This window comes from Anguilla anguilla, chromosome 1 (assembly GCF_013347855.1).
Source record: "Anguilla anguilla isolate fAngAng1 chromosome 1, fAngAng1.pri, whole genome shotgun sequence".
Classification (NCBI taxonomy): Eukaryota; Metazoa; Chordata; class Actinopteri; order Anguilliformes; family Anguillidae; genus Anguilla; species Anguilla anguilla.
Genome location: NC_049201.1, coordinates 61,477,289 through 61,502,842, shown reverse-complemented (window position 1 = coordinate 61,502,842; position 25,554 = coordinate 61,477,289). Strand labels below are relative to the sequence as shown.

General features: G+C 41.4%; 4 protein-coding genes across 17 annotated transcripts in view; 3 read left to right on the top strand and 1 right to left on the bottom strand.

Annotated features, from left to right (window-relative positions):
• Positions 1–1,562, bottom strand: part of setd2 (SET domain containing 2, histone lysine methyltransferase) — a 34,040-nt gene extending 32,478 nt beyond the window's left edge. The window contains exons 1-2 of one of the 2 annotated variants that reach the window (XM_035419970.1): positions 1,400–1,562; positions 1,120–1,268 (exon numbers count right to left, since the gene is read on the bottom strand). In XM_035419970.1, the coding sequence (XP_035275861.1) occupies positions 1,120–1,154 (35 nt within the window). In that variant the 5' untranslated portion in view covers positions 1,155–1,268; positions 1,400–1,562. Of the gene's footprint in view, positions 1–1,119; positions 1,348–1,399 lie in introns of those variants that run through there. The other variant, XM_035419977.1, reaches the window with a different exon arrangement.
• LOC118228503 (tubulin beta chain, nucleomorph-like) lies at positions 627–9,310 on the top strand. 4 transcript variants are annotated; one of them, XR_004765510.1, is made up of 12 exons: positions 1,538–1,635; positions 2,284–2,415; positions 2,509–2,604; positions 2,702–2,763; positions 3,127–3,264; positions 3,470–3,611; positions 4,388–4,573; positions 5,429–5,524; positions 5,720–5,795; positions 6,129–6,261; positions 6,820–8,312; positions 8,974–9,310. XR_004765510.1 is itself a non-coding variant. In XM_035420082.1 (11 exons), exons 2-11 carry the CDS (start codon positions 2,312–2,314, stop codon positions 7,050–7,052), a joined length of 1,266 nt encoding a protein of 421 aa, XP_035275973.1. In that variant the 5' UTR covers positions 627–645; positions 2,284–2,311; the 3' UTR covers positions 7,053–8,020. The 4 variants fall into 4 exon arrangements, 3 of the variants coding, with proteins under 3 accessions (XP_035275973.1, XP_035275959.1, XP_035275965.1); XM_035420082.1 differs by lacking the exons at positions 1,538–1,635; positions 8,974–9,310 and adding an exon at positions 627–645 and having other exon boundaries at positions 6,820–8,020; XM_035420068.1 differs by lacking the exon at positions 8,974–9,310 and having other exon boundaries at positions 1,429–1,551; positions 6,820–8,020.
• rbm12bb (RNA binding motif protein 12Bb) lies at positions 8,221–14,114 on the top strand. Of its 3 annotated transcripts, none has more exons than XM_035420039.1 (2): positions 8,221–8,353; positions 10,541–14,113. In XM_035420039.1, the coding sequence occupies exon 2, from the start codon at positions 10,563–10,565 to the stop codon at positions 12,543–12,545; it is 1,983 nt and encodes a 660-aa protein (XP_035275930.1). In that variant the 5' UTR covers positions 8,221–8,353; positions 10,541–10,562; the 3' UTR covers positions 12,546–14,113. The 3 variants fall into 3 exon arrangements, with proteins under 3 accessions (XP_035275930.1, XP_035275945.1, XP_035275937.1); XM_035420054.1 differs by lacking the exon at positions 8,221–8,353 and adding an exon at positions 9,397–9,415 and having other exon boundaries at positions 10,541–14,114; XM_035420046.1 differs by lacking the exon at positions 8,221–8,353 and adding an exon at positions 9,445–9,467 and having other exon boundaries at positions 10,541–14,114.
• A 3,768-nt stretch (positions 14,115–17,882) lies between these two features.
• On the top strand, positions 17,883–25,222 carry LOC118228459 (RNA-binding protein 12B-like). Of its 8 annotated transcripts, none has more exons than XM_035420013.1 (4): positions 17,883–18,104; positions 19,846–21,870; positions 21,993–22,019; positions 22,456–25,222. In XM_035420013.1, the coding sequence occupies exons 1-2, from the start codon at positions 18,001–18,003 to the stop codon at positions 21,848–21,850; spliced, it is 2,109 nt and encodes a 702-aa protein (XP_035275904.1). In that variant the 5' UTR covers positions 17,883–18,000; the 3' UTR covers positions 21,851–21,870; positions 21,993–22,019; positions 22,456–25,222. The 8 variants fall into 8 exon arrangements, 4 of the variants coding, with proteins under 4 accessions (XP_035275904.1, XP_035275912.1, XP_035275921.1 ...); XM_035420021.1 differs by having other exon boundaries at positions 17,884–18,104; positions 22,775–25,222; XR_004765502.1 differs by having other exon boundaries at positions 17,884–18,104; positions 19,846–22,928; positions 23,771–25,212.
• The last annotated feature ends 332 nt before the right edge of the window (positions 25,223–25,554 follow it).

The following is a 25,554-nucleotide window of genomic DNA, read 5'->3' as shown; positions in this document are numbered from 1 at the left end:
GACCATCTGACTTCATGACAATTACTGAGGTTCTGATACAACATACATGAAAACTGGTTGCCCCATCTTACGGCAGTCACATAAAAAATGACTTGTCTTCAGTTACCTCTATTGTTTCAATGTGGCTGCAAGAAGCCAGCCATTGCTCTGGACATGCATAGCCAGCTAGCTACTAGCCAAGAGATAGCCAGCTACCTGGCTAGCTACAATATCCAAGTACCTACTAGCTATCAACACATTTCAGCGTTAACCCTTAACTTTACTGTGGTGAAAAACACCAGCAGTATCACAAACTAACAAACAAGTTAGCCAACTATGTATTTCTGTAGTTTATTGGACGTTCATATTGCATTTTGTAAGCAGTAAGCGAACGTTACCTGCCTGATTCTAGTGAGCTAAGCAGCACAGCATTATTCATTATTACAGCAAGCAAGCTATGTAACAAAAAGTCGTGCTGTACTTTTTCTTGTTACACTAATAAAAACTTGATGACGGTCTAACTACGAAAAGCAATATGGAGAGGCTGCGGCTCGCTGGAACACGAGCTTGTCTCTACTCCCCTAACAACACGTCATTTGAGGGTACTGGGTTATTGAAGCTAATTTACATCGTGGATCCTAGGCCTATGAAAGAGGCCTGTTGTTGGTGCGTAACTCCTACCTTCTCTGATCTACTTTCCAATTCTTACAGCCCGCCAAAACTACTTCTGCGTCAACTCATTTTGATTTTGAACCCATCTGCAGGGCAACAAAAAGTGTGGAGCGAAATACTACGGTTTTCCATATTTAATTTGAGTATCCTATCCGAGCTTCTTGGAAGAGTGATGACACCTTGTTGTGAGAACACATTTCAAAGCGCTTTAAATACTCACCATGACCCCTAGGTACTACTGTCACTTTTGTCAAAATGATCTAACCAACGAATGCAGATAAATAACAAACGTTACGGGTTCCATCACACGAAGACATGCGGTAAACTCATGCACAGTTGCAGTACACTGATATCAAGAGTGTGTGATTTTGCGTAGAAATAGAAATCATAACACTAAGGATGACGATTGTTCTACTTTATGCTGATATGTAGGTATACTTTAAAATGAATATCGGGTCAAATACTCACTCTGTCGGATGTTCTGGGTCATAAGAGTCCCCCATCTTCTCCGCCGACTACAAACAGCCCCTTCGCTTGTCTCAAAAACATCCAGCAATGGCCAATGCCGACGTCCAAATCCAAACCGGGTGTTCTCGAAAATGTAGCTAGTCGGCTAGCTAGCTAGCCGGACATGTAGGTTTTTTAACAAGCCGTGTAGATCAGTTGCACATAGGCAGTAATGTAAAATTAAATATAAGTAACTGAATTTAAACAAAAATATAATATTTATACTCGCGATTTTACTGACCTCCTTTTTTTCTTCAACATCAGATAGGTAGCTACGTTAGCTACAAACGATCCAGTCGAATACAATTTACCCGCGGCGACTCCTCCTCTCGTCTCGACCTCATGCCATGACGAGATCGGGAGCTAGCTAACGTTAGCTAGCTAGCCAGCCAGGTAGTCTTTCCTGGTCGAGTTATTGCATCATCATGATGATTCGACCGGGCTTCATCGTATAGAGAAACTGGTGGTTTTACTAATGTATTATTTGTTGCAATTATTATTATTTTATTATTTGCCAGTAGAAATCAAACACAATCGAAAAAACACGACGATTCATTTGTTATTATCCTATATTAGCAACGCAAGCAGTAACTTACATATGAGCAAGCTGACTACCTCTAGTTCGTTTGTTCAGTTACAGCTAGCTGTCTAGTTAGCCTGCAAACTTTCTCGATTCTGCTCCGTGAGCTGATGCTACTCGTAATTTGTTATCAGAGCAGGAACAGGCTGTGGCTTCCAACTGAAAAGGAACTTGAACTCCAGCATTTGGGGCTGCTGTTATCAAAGCGTTGTTGGTTACCAGGAAAAACAAATGGGCACTTGTTGCCCCCGTGCATTTCATATCACTCGTTGAAGTGGTGATTAGCCAAAATATTTAAAGTAGCTTGAACAAAATAATCGCAAAATTTCAGCGACGGACGAGAAACGGCATATAGCTAATTGGCTAACGTTAGTCTACAAAACATCAATACTTCTAAAAAGTCAATTAACGATCGATGTAGCCTGATACTCAGAACTCTTTTTACAGGGAGCACTGCGTTTTCTGAAGATTCACTAAGGATTGCTGACATCATAGTTCAGTTTAATCCTTTCAGCGGTTGATCATTATATTCATCTGCTCAACAGGTCTTTGTGGTTGCTGTAGCCATACACCATGTCCACCGTGTTGCTGCAGGTTGGGCAGTGTGGGAATCAGCTGGGTTTGGAGTGGTGGAGGTTGCTTATGCATGTTTCAGGCCAGGACAGAGAAAATGATGGGTGAGAGAAGTGTATGCGCGCTTGACATGTATACAAACCCACGCACCATTGAATTAAGTCATGCATTGTCTTTGTTTGAAATTTGTTTTCAAGGAACCCGTTCTGCGCCAGAGACGGGAAGCTGGGAGCAGTGTTTGTGGATAGCGAGCCTAAGGTTTTGGGAGGGGCTCGGTCTCTGGTCAGATGCAAGTGAGAACACTCATATGTTTATAAGGTTGTAATATCATTAATTCAACTAACACGTTTAAAGTTATTGCTACTGCATAGAGTTCCTCTGTGATTTTAGGATACTGCGTGAGTCCAATATCATTGCAGGCAAAGGAGGAAGGGGAAGCAACTGGGCATATGGTGAGAACTGGGATTACCTTTTATATAACAGTAGCAAGGGATTATTATTATTATTATTATACGGCTAATGACATATTTTTGATAGTGCACAATAATTGTTTTATTCACACCTGTAATCAATACTCTATATCCTTCCTTGACATTGAGGATGCTGAGAAGACATTTCTCAGGTGGTGCTCTACTTCCCTGCCCTACTGATTTTTTTGTTTGTTAATTGATATCCTTCATTTCAGTTTAATCTATGAGTAAGGTGGCTAGAAAACTGAAAGCCATGTCACTTGCATGCCTAACTGATATTGTGACTACTACTTATGAAGACTGTGGGATACTGTGATGTCTGAGCTGGAAAGGTCCTTCTGGCAGGGTACCATGGACGACAGGGTGAGGGGGAGCATGGGATCCTCCAACAGTCAATGGAGGCGGTGCGCAGGGAGGCTGAGAGAAGAGACTGTTACTGTGGGACAGTGATGCTCCATAGCCTGAGTGGGGGTACTGGGTCAGGTGAGAAGGATCACATAGAGTGGCAAACGATCCTTTGTCATGTGGATGAATAGAACTGTGGAACTGCTTGTTTTATTATTAATAGTATGCAGATGTATTCCAGATTCAGTAATGTTAGGGTTGGAGGAGAGATGCTGTCATGAGATTTATGAGCGACATTTTGGAGGCCACTGAGTCTTGATAGTATTTTTTATCATTATGGCAGGGCTGGGTGCTAGGCTATGTGAGGAGATCCGGGAGGAGTTTCCTGCGGGTCACATCCTGTCTGTGTCTGTGGCACCATACCAGAGTGGAGAGAGTCCTCTACAGCACTACAACACCTTACTGAGTCTGACCTCCCTACAAAGGTTTTCTCTTCACATTTGTCTCTCCATTTAGACATAATGGCCCATGTTTCTTGATGTATTTGTTTAAGAGGTGCCTGGTGATTTATAAGGAAATAATACTCAGGGAAAGTATTAAGTTGAATGTACTTGGCATTTACAGTAGAAGCATTTGCTTTATTCAAAGATTCTATTTGCATAGTACCACCTAACTTGCATACTAAGTACAGAGCTTCTTGCATGACACATCATGCAAGCATAAAGTGCGGCTTTATGCTTTGGAAGACAGAAAATCATGGCATGAATTGAAGCATGCTTTAATTGTAGTTTTCATTCCCAGAATTCTGTGCTATATGATTCTACTTGTGCAAAGTTTTGACAAAGAACACTGCCACATTCAAAGAATTTTTGTTTTTTAGTCAGCAAGTATTTAGATTTATCAGCATAATTGACATTAAATATTACTTGATTTTGATAACCTTTTAAATTCCTTAGGAATCAAGGTTTATGTGCTCAATGTGCATGTTCTAGGTCAAGGTTCATGGCAAGGTAATGATGGAGAATGTGTCTTCCAAATCAAATCAATTTTGTTTGTACTGTGCCCTTCCACACTTGTGGTACGTACTTGCCAGTGCACAATGCATACTGTGCCAGTACCAGTTTTGAACATGCATATTTAAAAGGCAGATTTTGAGTGCTTTTTTCATCCAGGACTTTAATGTGGTTTGTCCTTCAGTTGTCTACATGCGACTGAGTATTATGAGTAAGTCCAACTCTTTGCTCCCTGCACACCCCTACAGGTCTGTTGATGGTGTGCTCCTGTTTTACAACGACCAAACTCTTGCTGTGGCTGAGGCCCAGCGAGGGGCACCCAAGGGCCCGTCTGGCCCCTCTGGTCCTGGGAACTCCTTCTCAGCTATAAATGCTCACATAGCCAGCTGTGTTGCTGGCCTTCTGCTTCCTGTCCATAGCCTCACCACTTCCAGGTACTGCTGCATAGTGTAGAACTGTTCTAAAATTATCATTTATTAACAATTATGGCTTGAATTTGTTATATTTGTTGACTACATGTATTGGTAAAAATTGCTGTGGCTAATTAGATGCAGCAGTAGTGTGATTTATATTTCAGGTACTGTTTTTCAGGACCTGCAAAGGCTTGACTGTGCATTTTGCTTTTCCACTGTTTTAATAGTGCCTGAAAGGGTACTACAACAATGGTCTGCTGGGTGGGTTATCCTGTTAAGGCACCATCCTAATGCATGGATGGGTACCATGGCCCAGAATTGCGCCCATGCTATTGCTGACTGTGACCAGTAGTACTGCAGGGTTGCACATAATTGGTGGTAGTGCCACCCAGGATTACTGAGGGATTAGTCAGACAGAATCCATGAGACATTGCTCTCTAGCGGCCCCTGCTGATTGATTGGGTGCCTGTGGTCTGTTTGCTAAAGCTGAAGCACATGTATGTATTGTCTTCCTCCATTCCTAAGTGAGGAGAAAATAGGAGCAATAAAACCTTCTCAAATAGAATTATGCTTAAGGTGGCAGTGGAATCAAACAACGTGGATCTTTATGAGATTACAAAATTGATCATGAAATCATGTCTGAACAAAAAATAATGAAATAAAACTTTATATCCTCTTACTCTTCTGCAAATAAGAAATTAGCTACAGTATAACACTATCATGCAGGTTGACTTTGGGAGCTATAAAAATGCTGTGTACTAATTGTGGAAAAACCAAGGGCAACATTTAGGTATGGGGCAGTTGGCATGATTGAGGTTAGGATTTCCCTGGAATGGCTGAACAGTGGAAATGCACTAATGCCATGTGTCACTGCAGTGGTCTAAGCCTGGGAATGGAACCTTGGGAGCTGGTGAGGTCTGTCTGCCCCCAGCCTGTAGCCAAACTACTGCACACCACCCAGGCATGTTCAAGGTATGACACTGAATTATCTAACAGGTAGCTTCATGCAGTCTTGCAATCTTTTAATTTTATCTCATGAAACAATATTTGGCTGCTTTTAAACAGCTTGAGTAAAATGGAGGAACGTATCATGTTGAAAGATACAAAATAATCTCTGACCATGATTCTGACCAGATGGACCTGTCTGAACTGCTTCCCTTTTTCTAGGGAGAGGATGCGCTGGGAGATCCTGGCCAGCTCCAGCCTCCAGAACCTGCCTCATCTCTCTCCGGAAGGGAAACCTGTATCCTTCCACTCGTCCTCGACACAAAATATAGTTCTTTATACATAACCACCATGTTCCATTTCGTGCATCATCAACTGCACTACCAATCAGTGATAAAATGTGAACAGAAACCTTCACAACAGGGTTGCCATAGAACACTTGCATTGGACAAAACAGAAATGCGAGTAAAACCTATGAAGTTTTTTAAGATATGGCAAGTTTTTCCTCATTTCACCCTGCTTACTCTCTAATTAATTTTAAAATCAGCATTATTGATGCCCTCACTCTCTCTCCCTTCCTCTCCCCTTTGACATCCATTGGCATTTTGATCTTTGACTTCATCTCATTCAGCACAGTAGCCGGGCAGTGCTGGCAGTTGCCCGTGGCAACCAGGACTCCTTCCTCACATCCACTGCTCTGCAGCAGCTGAGACGGGGCCACCGCTGTGTCTCCTGGAACCCTTTCCCCATTGACCACTGGACAGGTCAACATAGTCCCCACATTTTTATTTGTGTTTATTTTTCCTGTATTTTATGAGGAAAGTGCCATTGAGGTTAATATCTCTTTTGCAAAGGTGGACTGGCCAAGAAGCAAAATATAATACAATTACTAACACACGTGATGACAGATGAAATACTAAGGAATATAACTATACTGAGGAACATGGCATTTTGATATTAAAAACAAGCACATATATTTCCTTCAGTGTTTGAACCAAATCTTGGTACCAGGACTATCAATCCTTTGGCAAAACACAGAAATAGCAGCTGTAAAAATATTTGCTCACAGAAATATCACTTTTTTCAGTTTGAGGTTGATTAGATAAATAAACCTGAGATGCAAAAAACTATTTTGTGGCTCATCTTGCTAGTACATTGAGTTTCAGAGATGTAACCAGCCTCACAATCTGTGTCTAATCCTGAAAAATAAGAAAATGTAAAAATAAAAATTTGGTTAAAAACAAAAATAAAACCGCTTTCACATTTCATGCACAGCATGGTTCTCACAGATCTAATGTGCGTTTGTGTCCTTTTCATTTCAGATCCCCGTGACCAGCTAGGCTGCTCCTCGTCCTCTCAGTGCCTCACAGTGTGCTCCAATCACAGCAGTGCATCTGACCTACTGGCTCAGGTCTGGAGGCGCGCAGGGGAGATGATCCAAGCCCGGGCCTATCTGCACTGGTACCAGCGCCATGGTCTGGAGACCCAGGACTTCCAACATGCTCTGGATGATCTCAGTACAGTCATGCAGGAGTACAACACGCAGATGGACTGAGGCAGAATTGGTTTGTGTAAATCAGCTAGTCCAGCTGGCTCACAGGTCAGTGCTGTGCAATGGAGATGTGGTTGTGACTACACCTGTGGGGAAAAAGGTAATATTACAGTTGTTTATTGTGATAATGTAACTGCATTTTTCAAAATGACAAATAAGGGCTTTATAAATTATTTAAAACAATCCCAGAATGTAATGTACACTCTAGTTTAATATTCCGGCCTGTTAATATTCCGATTGAAATAGTGAAAATGGTATACAACTGAAACTGAAACTAAACCATTTCATGGAGCAAATTGTTGCAGCTGCTCCTTCAAGGCACATCGGACCAATTCCATGGGTGCATAAGTCCAAAAAATGCAGAATTCAATGTCAGGAGGAAAAATGTCTCTCACTAGGGTTGCAATTCCCAGCATTGCAATTTGCAAAATGTAATTCTGGGAGATTTGTGTGCTGCTACCCCCAATAGTCCAGAAAAAAAAAACGGGGAAAAAAAACAAAATCTCCAGGAATTGGTCCGGTGAGAGTTGGCGTTAAACCATTGTGCTTAACTATTTCCATCCTCTACATTTAGACCATTACAAGATCACACAGATTCGCCTGAACCAGTACCGTTGCATGTTAGCATTTTGAGCCTCATTCACGAAGCATGCGTGCTATCACATTCGGTTGTCAACGGTGTAAGAACATTTTGCCATTCATTTTTTTTTTGTTATCTGTATTTGTTCATTGCTGTTTCCTTATGCTAATCACATTATCAATTGTGCATAAAATTCAGAATTCATCATCTCATACACCAAAAACAAAGGTCTGTACATGTCTCATTAATCCCATATTGGTTTTTCATAGGAACATTTTTAAGAACAAAAGTAAGAATAGTATAATAAAAGCTTTGGGAATGAGGCCGATTGTGTCTGTTGAGCATGTTTTGTCCGTGTACGTTTCCATGCCTGAATAAAAGTTGAATTGTATGTACTTTCCCCACACGTAATTAAATCCTGATTCTGTAGGCGATTCGTACCGCACTATACAGATTTTAAAACTGCGTTTCAAAAAATAGATGTAACTATTTCGGATTCCGTACTGTAAAACGTCATGCGTCAACGTCGCCATGGAGTAATGCGCAGAAGCGAATAATTAGTCGAGTAAAAAATGCATGGTAAAAAACATCGTCAGATTTCTCCTTACCGATTTCATTAGGTTTCAGGACAAAAATACACATTTTTGTTCAGTTTGATTTACACAGAACACTACGTGACCTGCGTAAGTTCTGCGGTACTGAATCGTGAATGTGTGACGGGATGGTAAGGTTAGCTAAGTGGCAATAAACGCCATTAGCTAAGTTGGCTAACTATAGACTAGCAGTAGCAGAGATAGCCGGCCTAAACTGGACAGAGCAGTTCTTCATTGCGCTTTAAATGCCGAATGGGCCATTTTAACCAGCTTCGCTTGATGGCATTAGTTGGCTGTGGAAGAACGGTTTTGAAAGACTGAATAAATCAAACGTGTACGGTTCATCGACGTGTCAGTGGTTCGCTAGCGTACCTACCTAGCCATCTTACCTTAATTTACTGCAGCCTTTGGGTAGCTTGCTAAATTAGCGTAAAGGTTAGATGTACCATTGGTTGCATATGCACAAGCAATAATTAGCCACCACTACCTTGCTAGTTATCTGACTTATAACAGGCTATTACACAAACCAACAGTTAAGCAACGTTTGTGATATATAGCAACCTTAGACGGTAACGTTTGATATTTGGTTGGTTTTGCTTTGTTCATTAGCGACTAGTTTATTCGAATATTGCAATTACGAAATGTTACATCTGTTCTAACAGGAAGGATGGCTAGCTGTGTGTAATTTAATGGATTGCATGGAAGATGTGTGCTTGTGGTGAATTGCGTGTTTCTTCTGACCTCTTCCTAGGAAAAGAGCAAGCTGCAGTCGGGATCAAACAGTCTAAATGTTTTGGACTGTACTTCGTTATAATGTTGCTGCACGATACAGAATGGACAGCATGCGAAAGTGAAATTCTCTGTGTAACGTTATGGTGGTTCGTCATATATGTTGTTCGTTCTGGGTTATTCGGTATTAACGTCAAAGGACACTGTGCGATCTAAAACTGGAAGTGTGGTAAAACTGGAGCTGGATAAACCGTTAATCATCTGAAAGTCTAACCAACCACTCCGGATTGAAAAATGATCATTTAAACGGCCAGCTAAATCAGCTTATTTTTTCTGTGTTGGAAGTGTGGACCTGATGTTTTTTTTTATTACATTACAGGCATTTGGCAGACGCTCTTATCCAGAGCGACGTACATGAAAGTGCATAACCGTAACCAGGGACAAGTGTGTTGAAAACCCTAGAGGGAAGTACAGTTCCAAGTGCAGGGAGCGACCGCGTAGTTTAACTTGGACCCTGTAGGTTAATTTTATTTTTTGGGGTCTTACTGGAATGGACTTGCATTGACTCGCGTTATGTGAGCTGCATGTTTTCTCACAATTTGACATTTGTGACTAATGTATTTAACATATTCCCCTCTGTGCTTCAGTGAATGTATAATCACGGAGGTCTTTAAACTCGTCACGGACCACGCAAGAATATACCTTCGTTTCTACATGTCATTCAGGTTATTTGGTAATGGTTGGTCATGTCCTGTATTTGGCAAAAACTGGAAATGTCTCCGCTCTTCTATGGATTGAACATGGAGAAGTTCTGTTGTGGTTTTAAATGTGTGAACTTGATAATCACTTTGGGTGTGGATTTGCCTGTTCTTTTTCTTGTTTGTGTTTTTATATTTAACAATACTCCTTTCAGTAGGCATTGTATGTGGACATACCTTGGGGTATATCTTTAGACATGTCTCTGGACAATGTCCTTGTGAATAGAGTACTGCCTTGACAAAAATGCGTACTTGTGAAAGGACATTGAAGCATAAAAGCATACATGTTGTGGAATTATTAACATCTAGCATAGAGTTACAGTACCAACTGCATTTTTTGGAGGAAAATGCTAGGACAATGTACGTGAGCTCAGCATCATTTATGCTTGTATGTCAAGTTGAGTGTGAAGCATGTGACTACCTTTTATTTTAGATTATTTGGATTGTCATTCCAACTGTGGTGGGATATGTGGAAGTTTACTTTAAGCCAGGGCGGTCCTGTCTGTTTGGAAATCTGCTCTGATTGAGAGAGAGCTGCGATTAATTTCTTTTTGAAGAACTTGATAATGTTCACTGCTCTGAACATCAGGCTTCATTTGACCATCCAAACCTTCCATGTTCTTATGAACTTATCTCTGCTCTCCTTCTGTGGTGCACTCAGGACTGTTGGTGGACTTCAGTGGACTTCAATGGCTTGATGCCTTTTGAGCCCTTTTGTTACCAGTCGGCTGTATAGTCTGGTTCAGCAGCTGTCAGTGAGAAGAATATCTGGATTGATGGGCCCAGGTTGCTTCTGTAATAACACCCTTCTGTGTGCCCTCTCATCTGCAGGTGCTGTTATTTGTGCATCAGCATGGCGGTGGTGATCCGTTTACAGGGACTCAGAACGGCCGCAGGTTCTGAGGACATTCGCAATTTCTTCACTGGCCTAAAAATCCCAGATGGTGGGGTGCACATTATCGGTGGGCCGCTTGAGGAGGCTTTCATCATCTTCGCATCAGATGACCATGCGAGGCGGGCGATGACACGCTCTGGAGGGTGCATCAGAGGCTCCCCGGTCCACCTCTTGCTGAGCAGCAAAGCTGAGATGCAGCATGTCCTTGAGGCAAGCGCAAAGAGAACTGAGATGAGCAGAAATAGGGTGTACAACGAGGGATTCCGAAGGGCCGAAACAAACATGGGCCCACCTATTTTTGCTGAGAACCTGGTGGTTGAAGTACGAAGAACGGACCACTTGGAAATGGATGGCATCACTGGCCCAGAGGATATGCGTGTTCATCAAACAAGAAAGACTTTGGCGAGTGGAAACGATGGTTTCTACCTGCACTTGCAAGGTTTGCCATTTTCCATATCCAGGGAAGACGTGAGAGTTTTTTTCAAAGGGTTGCTTGTTGATGACATCATTCTCATGAAAAATCGGCGGGGCCAGAATAACGGGATGGGTATAGTCAGATTTGGAACTCTACATGATGCTTACGAGGGCCTGAAGCGGGACCGCGAGTACATTGGAACTCGGTTTATAGAAATAAACTCCTGCTCAGAGAAGCAGTGGGTTGAAGCTGGGGGCAGCGTAGGACCTCACACGGGCAACGCTGCTGAGTTTCACAGGGAGTCCCCTCCGTCATATGTGGAAAAGAGGTACCCTCAACAACGCACAAGGTCAGTCTCACCAGTTAGGTACAGGTCACGGTCTTCTTCTCCATCAGAAAATGAATACTGTGTTCTGATGGAAAACCTCTCGTACTCGGTAGACAAGAGAGGCATAAAAAGTTTCTTCCATCCAGTGGAACTGAAGGAAGACCAGATTCTTCATCTGCATGACAAATACGGGAAAAGGACAAGGGCAGCTTTCGTGCTGTTCAGGAGTCTGAAAGACTACTGTGCTGGTTTGACCCGCCACAAAGAAGCCCTTGCCTCCCGAACAATCTATGTGTCTCCAATTTCCAAAGAAAAAATGGTGGCGATGCTGGACTCCCCAGAACAGAAGATGGAGAAGTCTCGTGAAAAGCCCAGCACATCACTGGACAGGGCTCAACGCTCACAAAGGCCAAAGTATGAATCGGAAAGGGTCTGCATCTATGTCCGTAACCTACCTTTTGATGTACGCAAGGTTGAGATCATGGATTTCTTCCAAGGTTATCGGTTATCGGAGGACATGGTTCACCTGCTGCGTGACGAAAAGGGGGCTGGGCTTGGTGAGGCTTTGGTGACATTTCATTCGGAGGAGGAGGCACAGAGGGCTGAGTCTCTCCATGGGCAGATGTTCCTTGGGTCTGAGGTGATGTTGAAATGCATCTCCAGGATGCAAATGCAGGAGTTTGGTGTCACAGAACATCCAAGGAAGAGTGCAGAGCATTCACTGAGGATGAGGAGCCCAGAAGGTTATTCTACCAGACACAGGGAAGCGTCTAACTTTCCACTTGGTGAAGAATATCCAGACATTGGAATCCCCAGTGATGTCCAATTGCCTCTAAGAAACTTGCCTGTTCGCTCTCATGGGAGTAGCAGTAGGTTCAATTCACGCAAGGATGGCCGTGACACGTTTGTTGATCGAGAGGGTGGGTCTGCGCAAAGAGGGCTTGGTAACCAATTTGACGGTCCTGCTTGTCTGAAGCTGATTAATCTCCCATTGAATATCACCATTGATGAGATCTATGACTTCTGCTATGGATACAGAGTGATTCCAGGCTCTGTCTCATTGCAGTACCACAAGAATGGGACTCCTAAAGGATGCGCAACTGTAGTCTTTGAATCACGCCAAGAAGCACAGACTGCTATTCAGGAGCTGAGTGGAAGACCAATTGGGACCAAAAAAATTAAATTGGTTTTTCTTTAAATACAAATGCATTTGGCTTGCTAAGTATGTTGTTTCATGACTTTCTTTACTCTTAACCAAGGCTTTAGAGAAATGTTTTATAACATGTTTATTTTCTCCTTTTTTGTTTTACTGAATATGTACCAATAGGAGGAAGGAGGAGAACCCATGTTGTGCGTAAGTTATAAAAACGTGTGGCACATACCGATTAGCTAAACACAAACGGTTAGAACTGTTTTGTTCATGCTATATCATGTACAGGAATATAATCATTAGCTGATAATGTTGTTGAATCCATTGGTTTGTTGTAAGAAAATGCCTTAAACATCAGTAATTAGCTTTTGGAGGATTTAATATGAAGTAAAAAATAAGTTTTATACCTTTTAACTCGTTTGATTTTAATTTCTGTGTCCATTTTTTATAATTGTATATACAAATTTAATGGTTTGTGGAACAAAATTCTTCCTCTGGGTTACCTTGATGCGTTCAGTATTTGATTATTTTCCCCAGATTTTATAAACAAAGGCATTCTTTAGAGTCTCTGGATTTAATTGCAGTTCTTTAAATTTGCAAGCTTACATATTTGTATTTGATTGCTTCACATATCAAAAGGGACTGTGCCATGCAGTCACCTTGGTTGGTTGACATCTGATGTACAAGAGCACCTGCTGGGCAGCACATGGGGTTGGACAGTCCTTGTGGCCATTACCTGTGATCCATCCCTTTTAAATACAGAGTGCCAAGCAGTGGCAATTGGTGGTATTTTTGAAGTATGATTATTCTAAGAATGCAACCTTCAGCTTTCCAAGGTCTGGGATCCCATGTTTATGGAAAGATAAGGACGTATGATGTAAACAGGAGCCCTTTTTTCTCTGTCTTGCATTCGGTATGTTTTTTTCTTTTTTTTAAATATTGTCTTCTTGGCCTTTTCCCCCCAGATCATCACTCAGACACCCCATACGTGCAGTCAGCCTTTGTGAATATTACAGATGCTAAAAGTGCCAGGGTTCGTCTGAAGATGACCTTTCTAACTGAAATGTGTAGCTTTCAAGAGCTTGGAGGGCTACTGCAAAGAACAAGTTACAAAGCTCGGTAATATGTTTGAGTAAGGAATAAGTGTTCTCTTCCCAGCAAATCAATACTAATTAAACTGCATTACCCTACTAATAATTGAACACAGTCCTAATGCTTCCACTGCATACTTTCAGAAGAGAAATGGAGTGTCCAGTGTACCACAGTGTCTTTCCATGTATAGAATAATGGGAATGGTAACAGTTGTCATTTGAACCACAAGGCCAATGCACACTTATGTGGTAGGTATTTTTGCTGCAGGGCCATTCGTCTTGTATTACAAAATTCCTTTTTAAAAGTTCTGTAAAGTCCTATACTGGTTCAGGACTGCAGAAGAAAGCTGTGCACTGCTTTAAATCATGAGCTTACCCACTCAACTCTGAAATGGTCTTTCTTGGTCCCAGACAAGAGCACGCTGGGTTTTTTGAGTGTTTGTGCTAGTGTTCCCTGGGTTAGCATGTCCAGGCATGCTTTTAATAAAGTTGGTTTTACACTTTTTGGAAATAGCCTGTTTTTTTTTTTTAAATATATATTTTTTTTTGGGCCCAAGGTAATCCAAAGGTAAGATTCGTCTTGTGAAAACTTTAAAATATATGTAAAAAGTTTTCTGAAGCAGGACATTATTAGTGTGTAGATTTGTGCCTTAGAAATTTGCTCGAAGTTGGAAAAATTGGGCTTGCGGCACTGGGTTGGTATTGGTACTTTCCGCTATTTCCTGATTTTTGATCAAGTGTTTATAAATGTTTGATCATGTTAATTTAGAAAAATGCAGTTGTGGTGTCATTTTTTTGGGCATTAGCCTTTTGTGATCAACTTTCAGTTAGTATAAACAAATGTGGTGAGGAAACAAGTATTTGAATTAGACTCCACACATAACGCTGCTCTTTAGGGGGGAGGGGGCACAGGTATTCCTGAACAGATGGGTCTTCAGGTTAAGCTGGAAGGTAGGGAGGGACTCCGCTGTTCTGATTGAGGTGGGCAGGTTGTTCTGTCATTGCGGAGCCAGTAGGGAGAAGAGTTGAGGCTGGGAGGAGCGATGACCAGGTTGCTGCAGGGAGGGGTGAGCTGGGTGCAAAATTTGGACTTCTTTGAAAGCACTGTTTCACTGCTTTGCATTATAACAAACTATTCTACCATGTTTTTACTTTTGGAAATACATTTAGATGATGGCCAAAGATGATCTCAGAATATAATGGATGTCATGTCTGTCATCGATATTGTTTGTGAGTCCATAGCCACGTGTCCCTTAATTATTGGACAGTGATGGGCCCAAGTCCCATAATCCTTTTGTTTATGGATAAACTTCAGTGTAATTGCTTCAGGCAAGATTCTGTATTAAGTTTAAAGTTTAGGAGCTGTATAATGTGCAGTTTTCACATTAACTATAGGACAATTTATGAGAGTGTATATTAGGCTATTTGTTTTGAAATAAGGTATTAAATGACGAATATGAGCGATTAGCAATTTTTTTGCCTACGTTCCTTCCGAGCTTTGTTGGAGTGGTGTTGCCTTTTCCCATTATGATTGTTTTATGTTCTTTGTATCGGTCCATTATACCTGTCACCATCAGTCTTTTCTTTCCTCAGTAGAGAAATATGCTGCTTAAATATGGTTTATGCTGCTGCAGACCCCTCCCCTTTTATGAGAACACGCCCAGAGCTTGAGTGACGAAGCCTGTGTTCACATAGCAAGTTTATAACCGCCATTGCAATAACATTTACTGTAAGCCCGATTGCGGTTGTTGGGTTTTGTCAAGCCAGCAAACGGATAAACCCTGGGTATGTTATGCTTCCTTCATCATATACACCACTGTTCTGTTCAGGTGAAAGATGTTTTGTAAGTCTTTACTTCAGGTTTCAGTTTTTTCTACAAACTCATTTGGCTCTTATAGTGTAAGGTGTCTGTCAAAGCTGGCAACGCTGGCCAAGAGAGAAACTGGAAACTTACATGGTCTGCCAGCCGGTGGTGCTGTTCTATTTTTTACTGAAAAATTTCAACAGCAACATACACCCGGTCACCATTACAAGACCTGTGAGCTATGAAGAACTGTCAGTCAGTCTTGCATTATGCCAACATTATGAACATTGAGACGTTTTCTTTTCCTTTTCCTATGGAGTGAATCCTGTTGAGCTATTGTAGCATTTGGTCTCTTGCAGGAAATACATTTTGTCTTACACCAACACTGCATTCAGTAGGCCAGTGTATGGACTTGTTTTGTTTTACAAATTGCATATAATACATTTTCTGATATTTGTATTTGCTTTATATGTTTACATGATAATATGATCTTTGCAGCCATGTTTGCTGCAGAAAGGTCAAAATATTCAAGTTAAGCATACATTATGTTCTAATTTGTACTGTAGCGAGATTGCTTATGCTGATTTATACATTAACCTCATTTTTTGAAAAATTAAAGATGCTTTTATAAAACAGTTTTTTTAACTGTTTGTCAAAAAAATGTCAAAATTGCAACAAAAACAAAATCCTAACCAATTCAATCACAAATGAAATAAAATGAGGGCGAAAAACTGGAACTGCAAAAATTTTCTTATTGCAACTGTGTCCAAAATGGAGAGACTAATGGATTGTGAAAGTGCTTTGTGATTACAGGATATTACCTGTCCTGACTGGCAACCTAAGAAAGAAGAGGTCTGAAGGGTGTTGAAAGTTCACGACATTAAGCTTGAAATGTGAGAGAGACTGGTGACATAAAATAACTTTTTTTTTTCTCTGATGCTTTCACAAGACCTGAAGAGATCCATATTAACAGATAGAAATATAATTGTTATGTACTGATTTGGGAAGTGGGCTTGTACCTCAGAGGTTAACAGTTTAATTTCAGGTTAGGCACAGCCATTGTTCCCTTGAGCAAAATTTGCTTCAGTCAATAACCAGCTGTATAAAATGGATTGTACATAAGCTGTGTGTCTGCTAAATGTAAATGTAAGAAGCATCTTTTATGTGCTATACTTTAAAAAGGACCAGTTAACGTAAGTCTCTGATGACGTGCTTTAGTAGCATATAGTTATTAAATTTACTGCTTTGTAGCATTCAATCATGTAAAACCTAGGTTTTCAGGTTTTTTTAGGCACATGGTCTCTGGCCAGCTGGTAGGGACCCTCTACCTGAAAATGTGAAAAATAAGACTCACCCCCCCCCCCCCCCCCCCCCCCCCCACCTTATGATGGCAGTCTGAACCATACCCCCTCTCCCTATGATGAGGGTCCAACCGGATGCCTTTGAGCCTGGATCGAGGTGCCTGGATCCTAAAAGGTTTTTTTATTTAAAACACTTTTTTTTTTTTAATCCCTGACTTCCTCTTAATATACTGAGCCACATATCTGCCAGTAGCTGCAAAAACATACAAATGTTGGTAAATCTACTACATTATATGTTAAATGTGTACCAGGTTATAGCAATCTGATATTACAGAGATGGTCAAATGTGATGCACTCTCAAATTGTATGCATGCTCTTACGATTATTTGATGGGCACATTTTTTGAAGACCAGGGCTGAAGGGCTTGCAATGATATGAAACTGAAACTAAACCATTTCATGGAGCAAGTTGTTGCAGCTGCTCCTTCAAGGCACATTGGACCATTTCCATGGGTGCATGAGTCCAAAAAATACAGATGTCAGGAGGAAAAATGGCTCTCGCTATGGTTGCAATTCCCAGCATTGCAATTTGCAAAATGTAATTGCGTTCCTACCCCCAACAGTCCAAAAAAAACTAAACCATCAAAAATCTCCAGGAACTGGTCCGGTGACCGTTAAACCATTGTGCTTAACTATTTCCACCCTCTACATTTAGACCATTACAAGATCACACAGATTCGCCTGAATCAGTACCGTTGCATTTTAGCATTTTGAGCCTCATTCACGAAACATGCGTGCTATCACATTCGATTGTCAACCGTGTGTAAGAACATTTTGGCATTCATCTTTTTTTGTTGTCTTTATTTGTTCGTTGCTGGTTCCTTATGCTAATCACATTAACATGAATTGTGCATAAAATTCAGCATTCATCATCTCAGGTCTGGGATATGCACAAAACAAAGATATGTACGTCTCATTAATCCCATATTGGTTTTTCATAGGAACATTTTTAAAAACAAAAGTTAATAATTTAAGAAACGTTTTGGGAATGTAGCCGATTGTGTCCGTTGGGCATGTTTTGTCCGTGTACGTTTCCATGCCTGAGTAAAGGTTGAATTGTATGTACTTTCCCCACACATGTAATTAAATCCTGATTCTGTAGGCGATTCGTACCGCACTATACAGATTTTAAAACTGCGTTTCAAAAAATAGATGTAACCATTTCGGATTCCGTACTGTAAAACGCCATGCGTCAACGTCGCCATGGAGTAATGCGCAGAAGCGAATAATTAGTCGAGTAGAAAGTGCATGGTAAAGAACGCCGTCAGATTTCTCCTTACCGATTTCATTAGGTTTCAGGACAAAATACACATTTTTGTTCAGTTTGATTTACATAGAACGCTGCGTGCTACGTAAGTTCTGCGGTAGGCTACTGAATCACGAATGTCTGACGGGATGGTAACGTTAGCTAAGTGGCAATAAACGCCATTATCTAAGTTGGCTAACTATAGACTGGACTAGGAGAGATAGCCGGCCTAAACTGGACAGAGCAGTTCTTCATTGCGCTTTAAATGCCGAATGGGCCATTTTAACCAGCTTCGCTTGATGGCGTTAGTTGGCTGTGGAAGAACGGTTTTGAAAGACTGAATAAATCAAACGTGTACGGTTCATCGAAGTGTCAGTGGTTCGCTAGCATACCTACCTAGCTGTCTATACTTAATTTACTGCAGCCTTTGGGTAGCTTGGTAAATTAGCGTAAACATTAGATCTGCAATTATGACTGCATATGCACAAGCAATAATTAGCCAACGCTACCTTGCTAGTTGTCTGACTTATAACAGGCTATTACACAAACCAGCAGTTAAGCAACGTTTGTGATGAAAAGGTTTGCTTTGTTCAGTAGCGACCCGTTTATTAGAATATTGTAGCAATTACGCAATGTTACAGCTGTTCTAACAGGATGGATCGCTAGCTGTGTGTAATTTAATGGATTGCATGGAAGATGCTTGTGGTGAATTGCGTGTTTCTTCTGACCTCTTCCTTGGAAAAGAGCAAGCTGCAGTCGGGATCAAACAGTCTAAATGTTTTGGAATGTACTTCATTAGAATGTTGCTGCACGATACAGAATGGACAGCAAGTGAAAGTGAAATTCTCTGTGCAACGTTATGGTGGTTCATCATATATGTTGTTCGTTCTGGGTTATTCGGTATTAACGTCAAAGGACACTGTGCGATCTAAAACTGGAAGTGTGGTAAAACTGGAGCTGGATAAACCGTTAATCATCTGAAAGTCTAACCAACCACTCCGGATTGAAAAGTGATCATTTAAACGGCCAGCTAATTCAGCTAATTTTTTTCTGTGTTGGAAGTGTGGACCTGATGTTTTTAAAAAAAATTACATTACATTACAGGCATTTGGCAGACGCTCTTATCCAGAGTGACGTACATGAAAGTGCATAACCGTAACCCCTTTCAGTAGGCATTGTATGTGGACATACCTTGGGGTATATCTTTAGACATGTCTCTGGACAATGTCCTTGTGAATAGAGTACTGCCTTGACAAAAATGCGTACTTGTGAAAGGACATTGAAGCATAAAAGCATACATGTTGTGGAATTATTAACATCTAGCATAGAGTTACAGTACCAACTGCATTTTTTGGAGGAAAAAGCTAGGGATATTTATGTGAGCTCAGCATCATTTATGCTTGTATGTCAAGTTGAGTGTGAAGCATGTGACTACCTTTTATTTTAGATTATTTGGATTGTCATTCCAACTGTGGTGGCATATGTGGAAGTTTACTTTAAGCCAGGGCGGTCCTGTCTGTTTGGAAATCTGCTCTGATTGAGAGAGAGAGCTGCGATTAATTTCTTTTTGAAGAACTTGATAATGTTCACTGCTCTGAACATCAGACTTCATTTGACCATCCAAACTTTCCATGTTCTTATGAGCTTATCTCTGCTCTCCTTCTGTGGTGCACTCAGGACTGTTGGTGGACTTCAGTGGACTTCAATGGCTTGATGCCTTTTGAGCCCTTTTGTTACCAGTCGGCTGTATAGTCTGGTTCAGCAGCTGTCAGTGAAAAGAATATCTGGATTGATGGGCCCAGGTTGCTTCTGTAATAACACCCTTCTGTGTGCCCTCTCATCTGCAGGTGCTGTTATTTGTGCATCAGCATGGCGGTGGTGATCCGTTTACAGGGACTCAGAACGGCCGCAGGTTCTGAGGACATTCGCAATTTCTTCACTGGCCTAAAAATCCCAGATGGTGGGGTGCACATTATCGGTGGGCCGCTTGAGGAGGCTTTCATCATCTTCGCATCAGATGACCATGCGAGGCGGGCGATGACACGCTCTGGAGGGTGCATCAGAGGCTCCCCGGTCCACCTCTTGCTGAGCAGCAAAGCTGAGATGCAGCATGTCCTTGAGGCAAGTGCAAAGAGAACTGAGATGAGCAGAAATAGGGTGTACAACGAGGGGTTCCGAAGGGCCGAAACAAACATGGGCCCACCTATTTTTGCTGAGAACCTGGTGGTTGAAGTACGAAGAACGGACCACTTGGAAATGGATGGCATCACTGGCCCAGAGGATATGCGTGTTCATCAAACAAGAAAGACTTTGGCGAGTGGAAACGATGGTTTCTACCTGCACTTGCAAGGTTTGCCATTTTCCATATCCAGGGAAGACGTGAGAGTTTTTTTCAAAGGGTTGCTTATTGATGACATCATTCTCATGAAAAATCGGCGTGGCCAGAATAACGGGATGGGTATAGTCAGATTTGGAACTCTACATGATGCTTACGAGGGCCTGAAGCGGGACCGCGAGTACATTGGAACTCGGTTTATAGAAATAAACTCCTGCTCAGAGAAGCAGTGGGTTGAAGCTGGGGGCAGCGTAGGACCTCACACGGGCAACGCTGCTGAGTTTCACAGGGAGTCCCCTCCGTCATATGTGGAAAAGAGGTACCCTCAACAACGCACAAGGTCAGTCTCACCAGTTAGGTACAGGTCACGGTCTTCTTCTCCATCAGAAAATGAATACTGTGTTCTGATGGAAAACCTCTCGTACTCGGTAGACAAGCGAGGCATAAAAAGTTTCTTCCATCCAGTGGAACTGAAGGAAGACCAGATTCTTCATCTGCATGACAAATACGGGAAAAGGACAAGGGCAGCTTTCGTGCTGTTCAGGAGTCTGAAAGACTACTGTGCTGGTTTGACCCGTCACAAAGAAGCCCTTGCCTCCCGAACAATCTATGTGTCTCCAATTTCCAAGGAAAAAATGGTGGCGATGCTGGACTCCCCAGAACAGAAGATGGAGAAGTCTCGTGAAAAGCCCAGCACATCACTGGACAGGGCTCAACGCTCACAAAGGCCAAAGTATGAATCGGAAAGGGTCTGCATCTATGTCCGTAACCTACCTTTTGATGTACGCAAGATTGAGATCATGGATTTCTTCCAAGGTTATCGGTTATCGGAGGGCATGGTTCACCTGCTGCGTGACGAAAAGGGGGCTGGGCTTGGTGAGGCTTTGGTGACATTTCATTCGGAGGAGGAGGCACAGAGGGCTGAGTCTCTGCATGGGCAGATGTTCCTTGGGTCTGAGATGATGTTGAAGTGCATCTCCAGGATGCAAATGCAGGAGTTTGGTGTCACAGAACATCCAAGGAAGAGTGCAGAGCATCCACTGAGGATGAGGAGCCCAGAAGGTTATTCTACCAGACACAGGGAAGCGTCTAACTTTCCACTTGGTGAAGAATATCCAGACATTGGAATCCCCAGTGATGTCCAATTGCCTCTAAGAAACTTGCCTGTTCGCTCTCATGGGAGTAGCAGTAGGTTCAATTCACGCAAGGATGGCCGTGACACGTTTGTTGATCGAGAGGGTGGGTCTGCGCAAAGAGGGCTTGGTAACCAATTTGACGGTCCCGCTTGTCTGAAGCTGATTAATCTCCCATTGAATATCACCATTGATGAGATCTATGACTTCTGCTATGGATACAGAGTGATTCCAGGCTCTGTCTCATTGCAGTACCACAAGAATGGGACTCCTAAAGGATGCGCAACTGTAGTCTTTGAATCACGCCAAGAAGCACAGACGGCTATTCAGGAGCTGAGTGGAAGACCAATTGGGACCAAAAAAATTAAATTGCTTTTTCTTTGAATACAAGTGCATTTGGCTTGGTATGCTGTTTCATTTGGTATGTTGTTTCATGACTTTCTTTACTCTTAACCAAGGCTTTAGAGAAATGTTTTGTAACATGTTTATTTTCTCCTTTTTTGTGTTACTGAATATGTACCAATAGGAGGAAGGAGCAGAACCCATGTTGTGCGTAAGTTATAAAGACTTATGGCACATACCGATTAGCTAAACACAAAAATGGGTAGAACTGTTTTGTTCATGCTATATCATGTACAGGAATATAATCATTAGCTGATAATGTTGTTGAATCCATTGGTTTGTTGTAAGAAAATGCCTTAAACATCAGTAATTAGCTTTTGGAGGATTTAATATGAAGTAAAAAATAAGTTTTATACCTTTAACTCGTTTGATTTTAATTTCTGTGTCCATTTTTTATAATTGTATATACAAATTTAATGGTTTGTGGAACAAAATTCTTCCTCTGGGTTACCTTGATGCGTTCAGTATTTGATTTTTTCCCCCAGATTTTATAAACAAAGGCATTCTTTAGAGTCTCTGGATTTAATAGCAGTTCTTTAAATTTGCAAGCTTACATATTTGTATTTGATTGCTTCACGTATCAAAAGGGACTGTGCCATGCAGTCACCTTGGTTGGTTGACATCTGATGTACAAGAGCACCTGCTGGACAGCACATGGGGTTGGACAGTCCTTGTGGCCATTACCTGTGATCCATCCCTTTTAAATACAGAGTGCCAAGCAGTGGCAATTGGTGGTATTTTTGAAGTATGATTATTCTAAGAATGCAACCTTCAGCTTTCCAAGGTCTGGGATCCCATGTTTATGGAAAGATGATGTAAACAGGATGTAAACTTTTTTCTCTGTCTTGCATTTGGTATGTTTTTTTCTTTTTTTTAAATATTGTCTTCTTGGCCTTTTCCCCCCAGATCATCACTCAGACACCCCATACGTGCAGTCAGCCTTTGTGAATATTACAGATGCTAGAAGAGCCAGGGTTCGTCTGAAGATGACCTTTCTAACTGAAATGTGTAGCTTTGAAGAGCTTGGAGGGCTACTGCAAAGAACAACTTACAAAGCTCGGTAATATGTTTGAGTAAGGAATAAGTGTTCTCTTCCCAGCAAATCAATACTAATTAAACTGCATTACCCTACTAATAATTGAACACAGTCCTAAAGCTTCCACTGCATACTTTCAGAAGAGAAATGGAGTGTCCAGTATACCACAGTGTCTTTCTATGTATAGAATAATGAGAATGGCAACAGTTGTCATTTGAACCAGAAGGTCAGTACACACTTATGTGTTAGGTATTTTGCTGCAGGGCCATTCGTCTTGTATTACAAAATTCCTTTTTAAAAGTTCTGTAAAGTCCTATACTGGTTCAGGACTGCAGAAGAAAGCTGTGCACTGCTTTAAATCATGAGCTTACCCACTCAACTCTGAAATGGTCTTTCTTGGTCCCAGACAAGAGCACGCTGGGTTTTTTGAGTGTTTGTGCTAGTGTTCCCTGGGTTGGCATGTGCAGGCATACTCTTTAATAATGTTGGTCTTACACTTTTTGGAAATGACCTGGTTTTTTTTTTAGAAATTTCAGAAGCTTAATCTTCTGAAATCTACTTTTTAATGTTTCCTGAAGCAGGACAGTGATCTAGTGTGTAGATTTGTGCCTTGGAAATTTGCTTTAAGATTGACAAAATTGGACTTGCGGCACTGGGTTGGTGTTGGTACTTTCGGCTATTTCCTAATTTTTGATCAGGTGTTTAGAAATGTTTGAACATGTTAATTTAGTAAAATGCAGTTAATGTGTCATTTTATTGGGCAGGTATTTCCTGAACAGACGGGTCGTCAGGTTAAGCTGGAAGGTAGGGAGGGACTCAGCTGTCCTGATTGAGGTGGGCAGGTTGTTCTGTCATTGCGGAGCCAGTAGGGAGAAGAGTCGAGGCCCGGAGGCACGATGACCAGGTTGCTGCAGGGAGGAGGGAGCAGGATGCCTCATGGCCGCCATCTTCTCTGGAAAGGGTGATATAATAATTTAGACTTTCTGAAACCATTGTGTCACTGCCTTGCATTATAAAAAACTATTTTTACCATTGGCTATTGGAAATAGACATATTATTGAATTGAATGAATTTGGATAATACCCAAAGATGATCTCTGAATGTAAGGGAAAGGATGTCATGTCTGACGTCCATATTATTTGTGAGTCCATAGCCATGTGTCCCACAAACTCAGACGGCGATAGGCCCAAGTCCCATAATTCTTGAGTTTATTCTTATTCTTATCTTCCGGCAAGATTTTGTGTTAAGTTTAAAGTTTAGGAGCTGTATAATGTGCAGTTGTCACATTAACTGTAGGACAATTTGAGAGCATGTATATTAAGCTATTTGTTTTGACATAAGGTACTGACTAACAAATAAGGAATTAGCTATTTTTTGCCTACGTTCCTTCCGGGCTTTGTTGGAATGGTGTTGCCTTTTCCCATTATGATTGTTTTATGTACTTTGTATCGATCCATTATACCTGTCACCATCAGTCTTTTCTTTCCTCAGTAGAGAATTATGCTGCTTAAATATGGTTTATGCTGCTGCAGACCCCTCCCCTTTTATGAGAACACGCCCAGAGCTTGAGTGACGAAGCCTGTGTTCACATAGCTGAACATGATATCGTTTAGCCTAAGCCTGATTGTGGTTGTTAGGTTTTGTCAAGCCAGCAAACAAAGAAACCCTGGGTATGTTATGCTTCCTTCATATACACCACTGTTCTGTTCAACTGAAAGTTTTGTAAGTCTGTACTACAGCTCTGAAGTTTTTTCTTCAAACTCATAAGGGTAAGCTGTCTGTCAAATCTGGCAACACTTGCTAAGAGAGGGACTGGAAACTTACATGGTCTACCAGCGGGTGGTGCTGTTCTATTTTTTACTGAAAAAATTCAACCGCAACATACACCCGGTCACCATTTCAAGACCTGTGAGCTGTGAAGAACTGTCAGTCTTGCATTATGCCAACATTATGAACATTGAGATTTTTTCTTTTCCTTTTCCTATGGAGTGAACCCCGTTGAGCTATTGCAGCATTTGGTGTCTTGCAGGAAACACGTTTGTCTTACACCAACACTGCATTCAGTAGGCCAGTGTTTGGGCTTATTTTGTTTTACAAATTGCATATAATACATTTTTTTTTGTTGATATTTTTGTTTTCTTTATATGTTTACGTGAATGTGATTTTTGCAGCCATGTTTGCTGCAGAAAAAACATGGCCAAAGTATTAAAGTTAAGCATACATTATGTTTTAGTTTGTACAGCAGCGAGATTGCTAATGCTGATTTATACATTAACCTAATTTTTGAAAAATTAAAGATATTTTTATAGAACAAAAAACTCTTTTACAATTATTTGATGGGCACATTTTTTAAAGACAAGGGCTGAAGGGTTTGCAATGATATGCTCTCCATAATCCAAGTCTCATTTATCATCAGTGATTAACACCCACCTGGGTGAAGCACAGCGTACATGATTACCTTTGATTTGATCCGGTGGTAAGAGTTCCTTCTGTTTGCCCACCAACATATTCACCTGCATCCACCTTGTTTTCTCACACAGAACTGCTGTGCTAGCCATGCTCTGTATAGCACTTTGCATGACAGTACTTTGACTAAAAACAGTAATGTGTGTGTTTGATCAGGAAATCAGAGAATCTGTGTTTTAATACT

What these genes read in the sequence shown, in the direction of transcription:
- LOC118228503 (XM_035420082.1), top strand. Translation starts at nt 2,312, where the DNA reads ATGTCCACCGTGTTGCTGCAGGTTGGGCAGTGTGGGAATCAGCTGGGT. An exon ending in GAGTGGGGGTACTGGGTCAG is followed by an intron (nt 3,265 to 3,469) that starts GTGAGAAGGATC and finishes TCATTATGGCAG; the next exon opens with GGCTGGGTGCTAGGCTATGT. An exon ending in CATAGCCTCACCACTTCCAG is followed by an intron (nt 4,574 to 5,428) that starts GTACTGCTGCAT and finishes GTGTCACTGCAG; the next exon opens with TGGTCTAAGCCTGGGAATGG.
- rbm12bb (XM_035420054.1), top strand. Translation starts at nt 10,563, where the DNA reads ATGGCGGTGGTGATCCGTTTACAGGGACTCAGAACGGCCGCAGGTTCT.
- LOC118228459 (XM_035420013.1), top strand. Translation starts at nt 18,001, where the DNA reads ATGGTAAAGAACGCCGTCAGATTTCTCCTTACCGATTTCATTAGGTTT. An exon ending in CATAGAACGCTGCGTGCTAC is followed by an intron (nt 18,105 to 19,845) that starts GTAAGTTCTGCG and finishes TCTCATCTGCAG; the next exon opens with GTGCTGTTATTTGTGCATCA.